This window comes from Brassica napus, chromosome A2 (assembly GCF_020379485.1).
Source record: "Brassica napus cultivar Da-Ae chromosome A2, Da-Ae, whole genome shotgun sequence".
NCBI classification, from domain to species: Eukaryota; Viridiplantae; Streptophyta; class Magnoliopsida; order Brassicales; family Brassicaceae; genus Brassica; species Brassica napus.
The window spans coordinates 13,840,173-13,849,450 of record NC_063435.1 but is presented as its reverse complement, the minus strand read 5'-3'; the positions used below and the strand labels follow the sequence as shown (position 1 = coordinate 13,849,450).

The 9,278-nt window shown below is 34.2% G+C and overlaps 2 protein-coding genes and 1 pseudogene across 2 annotated transcripts; 2 read left to right on the top strand and 1 right to left on the bottom strand.

Moving 5' to 3' along the window:
- The first annotated feature begins 1,358 nt into the window (after nucleotides 1-1,358).
- Nucleotides 1,359-3,698, top strand: LOC125585987 (protein SOMBRERO-like). Its single transcript, XM_048755741.1, has 3 exons — nucleotides 1,359-1,945; nucleotides 2,585-2,856; nucleotides 2,981-3,698. The coding sequence occupies exons 1-3, from the start codon at nucleotides 1,756-1,758 to the stop codon at nucleotides 3,566-3,568; spliced, it is 1,050 nt and encodes a 349-aa protein (XP_048611698.1). The 5' UTR covers nucleotides 1,359-1,755; the 3' UTR covers nucleotides 3,569-3,698.
- A 1,830-nt stretch (nucleotides 3,699-5,528) lies between these two features.
- On the bottom strand, nucleotides 5,529-6,414 carry LOC125584272. Its single transcript, XM_048752505.1, has 3 exons — nucleotides 6,358-6,414; nucleotides 5,670-6,257; nucleotides 5,529-5,558 (listed from the first exon to the last, which is right to left on the bottom strand). The coding sequence occupies exons 1-3, from the start codon at nucleotides 6,412-6,414 to the stop codon at nucleotides 5,529-5,531; spliced, it is 675 nt and encodes a 224-aa protein (XP_048608462.1).
- A 155-nt stretch (nucleotides 6,415-6,569) lies between these two features.
- LOC106378236 lies at nucleotides 6,570-8,397 on the top strand (annotated as a pseudogene).
- Nucleotides 8,398-9,278: the final 881 nt, after the last annotated feature.

Here is a 9,278-nt window from a genome sequence, read left to right as displayed (position 1 = left end):
GATAAAAAGGTGAATTCTTCTATTTTTGGAACTTTATAAGCTTTTGTGTGTATATAAAATGAGTGTTTACTGGCCAGTTCCGGTTGGACGCGGTGGGATAGTCGGACTAAATGAGAGATCCGGATACCTGGATTATCAAAAAAAAAAATGAGTGTTTACAATATTCCATCTCTGAACCAATATAAGTAACAAAATATGTATGTATATATAAGAAACTAGTGTGCCAAAAATGCTAAGAAATAACTAAAACATGAGTAGAAAATGCTCCATATTGTACACTCATATAGTAATGCTCTCATTTTATCTCTCAGGTTAATTAATTTAGTAATCAGGGAACATATTTGAGCTAATTTTTATGTCAGTTGTACTATTCTAAAAACAAATAGCACTAAGACTTGGTTAAATAAAGTTTTATTTGTAGCTAAATTTAATGAAACTGCACTGAAATTCATGCATTAAAAAGTAGATGGAAGCATGATTCAAGCTACGATACCTCAATTTTCTTCCCAACATTTGACTGCAATTTGAGGGTATAGAAGCTTCAATTCTTGTTTTGTTTTGTCATTGGGATACATAAATCAGATATTCTATTATAATATTACTGTGTATTTTAATAGTATTCGGTATTGTTTACTCGAATCCTACTTATTTTCAAAGCAAATTAGGCAGTCTTAAAACAGAACAGCTGTAATCCATGGTGGTTAAAGCTAAATTAATTGCTGAAGAACATCATGCACATTAGAAATGTTTGAAGTTAATTGAGTAACAATGGAAATTGATATGCAACATATAATACGGTTTTAACTTATTAAAAAGTAAAACATATAAATACCACAAAAAATCAGAACAAGCAACTGCCTATTCTAAAGATGATATTTATTTTTAGTTTATGTATTTATAACACCATATAAAGTTATAAATATATATTAAGAAAAAGTTTAAATGGGAATGCAGATACAATAAAGTAATGCTCATATATTTCTGTGACCAGCTTTGGTTTATCAAATTGAATACAAATAATAGTGGCACTAATCCATAGAAACTTAAGTATCTCTTTCTCTTTCATCTCTTTCTATCTCATAGAAGAAGAAAGAGAGAGATAAAAACCTAAACATCGTGCGGTTTAAGCTAAGATATCTTCAGTTTTGTAGAAATTCATATTTGCTTGCTTCTTTGCCTTCTCACTTTCATTGTCTTCTACCTCTTGCCTCTAACAGAAGCAATACTTTCCGGCCTCCAAGGTTTGTTTTCTTTCCTTTTCCATATCATATATCTTTCATTGTTGTCATCATCGTCATTTGCAATACATATATATATATATACTCGTACTCACTCACACATATATGTGTACTTTTCACTTCAAGAATCTCTAATTTCATTTCTTCTCTTTGTTTCCTCAAGAACATGATTAAGTCTAATCAAGCTCTTTTAAGAAGAGACTGTTCGGTTTTCAACAACTCAATTCATGTTTCTTTTGGGATATTCAAGATCTTTCTGTGTATACCTATGTAAGAAAGATCCAGCTTATGTTAGTGTAAATATGTGCATGCATGTTGAACTAGGGTTTTTTTTTAGATCTAAGAACAAATTCATTATACCTATATTTTGGATTCTTTCATGGTGACAACCCATTCGTTGGTCATGATTTATTTTCCGTTACTTTGACTTAATTTGTGTTATTAATTAAATGAAAATGATTAGGGCAAAGAAGAAAAAAGAAAGTATATTTGATTTGCTTAAAGAAGAGTACATATAATGGAGATAGGCTCATCTTCCACGGTAGCTGGAGGAGGACAGCTTTCGGTTCCTCCAGGTTTCCGGTTTCATCCAACGGAAGAGGAGCTTCTATATTATTACCTCAAGAAGAAGGTTTCTTATGAGCCAATTGATTTGGATGTTATTCGAGAAGTTGATCTCAACAAGCTTGAACCTTGGGACCTTAAAGGTAAGACTTAATCCCCTTATTGTTAACTCTTTTAGTCCTTAAATGTACCACCACCTAATGATCCACGCACTTAATGCTGGATTATTATGTACTTATTTATTGATCAGTATTATACATAGAATATCACAATAAACATCATATATCTAAATAATTATATGTAGATCAGAGAGATAAGATAGATAAAATACATGAATTATATATGTTGTTGTCTCTGCATAAAACTACAAGTTAGATGTCAAAGATACAAAAATGCATAGATTGGGTAATATTGTCTAGGGTTTTGTCTACGTCTCCATGGAGACATGTATATCCACTCTTATATCATGTCTTATAAGTTTTATCACTTCAAATTATTTTCCAGTTTTTATTGATCCACCGCGTGTACGTATTACATATACATCAAGAAAGAGACAAAGTTGTCTATTCACTCATGTCTTTCAGATAATATCTTGTAGTATATGACTTGAAGTATTGACATAATATTATTAGGTATTATACCCTCAAAATAAGTCAATGGTTTCTTTCACATGCAGACATATAACAAACCCTTCCACATATGCCATATATATTTGTATAAAATTAATTATTGAGTTAATTTTTCTTACATTTTACAAAAAAATATTTTTTGTATGTATGTAGAGAAAAGTAGAATTGGGTCGGGTCCTCAAAACGAGTGGTACTTCTTTAGCCACAAGGACAAGAAATATCCGACTGGGACCCGAACGAACCGGGCCACTGCAGCCGGATTCTGGAAGGCTACTGGTAGAGACAAATCAATACATCTAAACAGCTCCAAGAAGATTGGACTTCGTAAGACTCTTGTCTTCTATACTGGTCGTGCTCCTCATGGGCATAAAACCGAATGGATCATGCATGAATATCGTCTAGACGATAACGAAAATGAGATCCAGGTACAATAGTACATTTAAATAAACTCTATAATTTCATGAAAATATGGTTTAGATATCATATTACATTTTATAAATATAGAGATCTTATCTTGCATAATGTGAACTAGTTATGTGTAACTTGTAGGAAGATGGGTGGGTTGTATGCAGAGTGTTCAAGAAGAAGAACCATTTCAGAGGATTTCACCAAGAACAAGATCAAGATCAGAATCATCATCACCAATACATAAGCACCGACAATGATCATGATCAACATCATCCTCATCAGCATCGCACTGAATCCAAATCAAACAATCATTCTTCTTTCGTCCCACATACTCTGAATCATCATCACATGGGAAGACAGATCCACAGGCCAGTACATGAGTTTGCAAACACTTTAAGCCACGGGTCAATGCATCTCCCTCAGCTCTTTAGCCCTGACTCGTCCCAGCCGTTTGTGTCGTCAATCAACACAACAGATATTGAATGCTCACAGAATCTACTGAGGCTGACTTCTAACAACAACTATGGTGGAGACTGGTCGTTTCTGGACAAGCTTCTCACTACGACCAACATGAATCAGCAAGTTCAGAACCATCAAGCAAAATGCTTTGGTGACTCGAGTAACAACGGTAATAACGACCATGCTGTTACTTCATCCTCTCCAGATAATCAAAGGTTCCCGTTTCACTATCTAGGAAACGATGCTAATCTTCTCAAGTTCCCAAAGTAGTCCAATCAAATTTGGTTTTGATTTGATCAGTCTCATGCTTTTCAACTTTACTCTCTTCTTTAAGCTGTGGAACTTGTCATGTTTCTGTTGCTGAACGATGTTATTTTATAATGCTATGTTGTTTGCTGAAGAATTCTATGTTGTTTTCTGATATTTATAATTACTTAACCATCATTACGTATAAATTCTTTGTTGCTTTAGTTTTTTTTTTTTTTGTAAAACCACTCAAGAAAATTACTTTAGAATGAAATAAAAAACTAGGTTTTGACCCGTGCGCCCGCACGGGTGTATATTTTGCATAATTATATATTTTTGTTAGTTGTAGACTTGTAAGTTAATGTTTCATAGGTTATTGAGTTCTGATATATAGTGTATCTTGTTCATTTTGCTTGGTGTCGAATTTTAAACTATTAGTTGTATTTATTTTCAATTGTACTTTTTTTAATTTTACTTGGTAAATTAAACAATTAAGTGTAAAATATTGGAGTATTTTGTTTAGATTGGGTGTGTTTTATTAAATTATACTATAAAAATTTGTGTGATCTTTAGAGATAAGCATTACTTGGTTGGCAAGTTTTTTGAAAGATAATTACGTGATTACGTTAGTTATTTGATCCTTTTTTAAATGCCGACTACGTACAATTAGAAAACAATATTCTTTGTTGATTTGTTTTTTAATAATCGTAAATTTATGAGTCGTTTTTAAAATATTTTCTCATATGGAAGGAAATAAGTTTAATTAGCTACGATTTTATATGCAAAATCTTAACGAATATGATATTTAAGGAGCATATTATACGCATATACAAAATATACAAAATTGATAAACAATAAAAAATATTTGACTTTGGGAACCAAAATCTAAACCATAAAACAATCAAACCGTACCTTTATTATAAAATTAATATACTAAATGTTGGTATGCATAATCATAAAGAATATTATTGTCTGTTTATATCATGCATATGTAATAGAAAATGTGAATATAATGGTGTAGATACGTTTTGATATGAAAGATATTTTGTAAATATATGTTCAATCGATTGGTTTGCAACGGGTTAACAGATTTTGAAACATTTGGTTATTGATTTTTTTTGTTCGGTTGATAAAATTCTAAATTTAGCATTGATCTGGGCAATTAACAATTTGTAAGTCCAAAACAATGTTATGGGTGGGTAAGAAAGACGAAAAAGCAAAAATATTTCAGAAAAAAAAGAAGTAAAATGACAGAATTTGATGACAGTGGCATAGAGATGTAATTTTTGTGCAACTCTAAGGGGTAATTACTGTTTGTACTTCTGCCTTATCTGTCTTAATAGTTTAGATAAGAGATTTGTCAAAGGTTATGTTATTTTCTGATATTTATAATTACTTCAACAAACTCCAAGTTGCTTTATATTTATTAATTTTTTTTTGTAAAACCACTCAAAAAAAATACTTAAGAATGAAAAAGAGAAAGGAGTCAAGAGATTTTGTTAAAAGTTGAAGTATATTCAAGGATTTTTTTTTTCAAGGAATTAAAAGTCAATTTCTTTAAATAAATGTTCTTTTTCATTATGATCTAGTGATTCGATTGTGTCTGTCTCTCAAGTAGTTTACTGGTGGTTCTGTTTTGTTAGTATGTCAGATTCGGTGTACATGTATTTCAAAGTAGACCAACTCGGAGGATTGTGTTGTAGTGATAGATAAACCTAGACATCAATAGCTTTTCCAGCAGGGAGCATGAGTGCTAGTTTTCGACCTCCCAATCCAAATGCTTCAGATGGTTAAGCCAGGGATTAACCACTCCATTTTTTTTTTGAATTTAATGTTAAATTGAATTCAAAAAAGAAAACACCATTTACAACTATGTTTTTTTGTACTTTGCTACTCCCTTTTAAGCATAAAACTCAAGAACATCTACTCTTTACAATCATTCTATCTGTTTGAGAACCAGAATTGAAGCCCACCCTCAAGCTTCTTATCCTTCCTCCTCTGAGCTATTGAAAATCTGTTTCGCATAGTCTTCTCAAACAATTTAGTTAAGAGTTCGGGGGGGGGGGGGGGGGGAGGCTTTCTCACCATGTCTTCTTCTGTTTCTTTCCCTCCAAATTCCATGAACCGATAGGAATAGATATCTGATAGTGAAGAGTTGAAGCTTATCTTGCTTCTCATCCATTAAGACCCTTACTATCTCAGACCAGTTTGATGTGTATCTCTCCCTCATTACACCTCTCGCCAGATTCCTCCATATCTGCTCAGAGAATGGACACTCAAAGAAAAGATGACCAACTGTCTCCATAGGAGTTTGACATAAGATACAAGAGGCGTCAACGTTTGCATTCCATTGCACCATTCTACTCCCGGTTGAAAGCCTGTCTCTCATAGCAACCCAGGTCACAAAAGCATATTTAGGCGTCGCATTTTTAAACCAGATAGCCTTATGCCAATCATATACTTGGTGTTTTTTTCGGATAACCTGCCAAGTTTCTGTTGTTAAGAACTTCCTTCTGTATTTGTCATTTCCACTCCTCCATAGATATATATCATCCTCTTCAACATTCCTATTCTCTTTAAACTTCTCGATCTCCACCTCAATCCTATTAAGAATCACAACCCGATGGTTCTTCCTTCTGTGGTGAATACAATCCTCAACCTTAGCATTCATTGTTATACCCATTCCCATACATCCTCCATTCCCCAATAACTCCTTTAAACAGTCAAGAGATGACCATTTATCATACCAGAATGAAGCTTTCTTACCATTCCTAATCTCCACCTTATAAAGTTTTTTAGCCAGCTCCCGATACTTCAGTATTTTTCTCCACATCCAAGATCCCAGCTGTGAAGTATCTTTTACCGACCATATTGAGTTTTTCCGAATGAGATATAGCTTAACCCAACTGACCCATAAAGAATTTGCAGAAAGGATTCTCCAGAGTAGCTTCAGAACACATACAATATTCATCTCCTTCAAAGATCTTATCCCCAACCCACCTCTTTTTTTGTTCGACACACCTTCCTTCCATGTGATTAAAATATACATAAGGCCAAACTGATTCCTAGTTCTAATGTCGGAAGGACATCGATCCTAATCCTATTGTCATAAGGACATTATAAAATATGGAAATATTAGATAAAGAGATATAGTTATCCTAATAGATTTTTAATTACACCATATATACGGGTCGGTTATCAAAATATATAAGGAGGCTATGTTCAATATTTTGAGCTATAAATAAATACGAGTGGGTTAACAAATTAGATACTAATATACTATGATAATGAACTCTGAAGAAGACCTTGTTGACTTCAAGAAGAAGTTGGAGCAAGAAAAGATGAGTGCGATCGAGTCAAAAGCGAAATCTCTAGTTTCAACTAAAGCTGATGATCCATGTTGTCAAAGAATATGTGATTTGCCGGACGATTTGCTATTGCAGATCTTACTCCACGTCCCGACTAAAAACGCAGTAACCACTGAGATCTTGTCCAAACGATGGCGTCATATGTCTGGAAGATGCTTGAAAAACTCGACTTCAAAGACGACCAAGGCAGCGAGAGCTTTGGGTGGTTTATTGAAAAGTCACTGCAACTCCATAAGGCACCAAAACTAGTGAGTCTTGTTGTCGAACTGGGTCCAACGTCTCATGCTGACGTAGATGTCGGAAAGTGGGTTGACAAGGCAGTTAAACACGGTGTGAGAGAGTTAGATCTCAAGCTTCTTTGAACGTCATGAGAGCCCACAAGCTTCTCTAAGAGCCTTTACACATGCGACACGGTCGTTTCGTTAACTCTATCGAACCAGATTCTCGTAGACGTTACTTTCCCGGCTACCATGCTATTTCTCTTGAATCTATCTCTTTTGGACGTGGAGTACAAAGACGAAGACTCTCTTGCTAGGCCTTATCAAGTTCCCCTGTTCTCTTCAAACTGGTGGTTGCACGACGTGATGAGGACAGCTTAACAAACTTTACCGTGAAAGTGCCTTCATTGAAAATATTAACTTACAAGACTAGATTTCACGATGAAGAAGAGGTGAAAGAGGAGGAGGAGGAAGAGGAATATTACATTAGGTCGTTGGTGATAGATTGCCCTGCACTAACACAATTAAGTATATTTGACAATAGGGCAGACTATTGTAGTTTGACAGAAAATATGTTTTGCCTTGATGGGTATACATCCCATATGTTCCTAACCCCGATGAAAAGTTTCTGACATGTCTTTCTTCTGCCACACGTCTGTACTTGGATTTCTCCAAATCAATGGTAGGGTTTACATATGAGATCTCATTTATTCCTTTGCTTAGTCAAACTAATCTCGTTTGTTTTATTGCAGGTTGCGTGTAGTAACGCCATCAAGTTCTCTCGGCTCATAGAATTATACTTTACCATAGAAGATCCAGTAGATTGGTTGGAACCATTTATTTGTTTGCTTCAAAACTCTCCTATTCTGAAAGCTCTTACTATCTTCACCATTGTAAGTGTCTTAAAAATACATACACATCTATTTTTGATGCATTTTTAAATATTAATGCGTAAATATAATGGTATATATATTATCAGGGATGTCCTCCATCTTCATCTTCGTGGAACCAGCCGAGTACTATTCCCCCATGCTTATCATCTCAGCTAGAGACTTTTAAGTGGCTAGATTATGGAGGAAAAGAAGATGACAAACAACTAATGACATACATTCTGGCTAACTCGATCTGCTTAAAGACGGTGGATATCAAGCTCATACCAACTTGCAATATTGAAGAGTGTCAAAAGGAGTTAGAATCTATGCCTGGGATTTCACCATCATCTCTATTGGAGAGAAGATCCCACATCGAATATATGAAAGGGACTTGAGTAATATCTAAAAGACTTGAGTCAATCCACTAATTGCCAATTAGTTTTAAGTTGGAAGCCCAAGAAACTTATCATGGTATCAGAGCGGGTCCAATACCCTGACCCATTAATCCAGCCGGGACAATGGCCCGATCATCCCATTAGCTGATGGCCCATAGAAGGCTCAGTTCCACCGAGATCGCTAGAAAATAAAAAGCATGATTTCGGAGGGGGTATGATGGATTCTGCGAGATTAATGGTTATATGCACCATTATCTCGAGGGAGGGTATTGGAGAGAAGATCCCACATCGAATATATGAAAGGGACTTGAGTAATATCTAAGGGACTTGAGTCAATCCCTTTCATATATTTGATGTGGGATCTTCTCTCCAATAATCTCGCCTTCTTTATTCCCTCGAGAGGCCAGAAGTTTTTCGTTGGACGGTTTAGATCAATGTTCTACAATCGTTTAGGCGACGTTTATGGGGCGTGTAGGCATCGGTCTAGGCAGCAAACCGATCTTTCTTTTAAATAAATCTGATTTAAGCGGTCTAAGTTGGTTTAAATTATTTTTTAACGGATTTAAGTTATTCTAAATCAGTTTAAATTGGTTAGATCAAATAAGGTCAAAGTGAATTATGACTAATTTTATTATATTATATTCACCATCAATTTATCTATAAACAAGTGATGATTTTTTGTGTCTCTGATTCTGATTCTTTTTAGTATATCTGTTTATTTTCTAAAAAAATATATTTTATTAGTTTAACTTTTAGTGAAATACTTTTTTTTTTAAAAAGTAATATAAATATAAGATATATAATAAAACTAATATTTCGTCAACACCTAAGTTCTAGATTCCAAAGAATCAGTCTAGGCGTTTAGTTTAGATTATTGGATG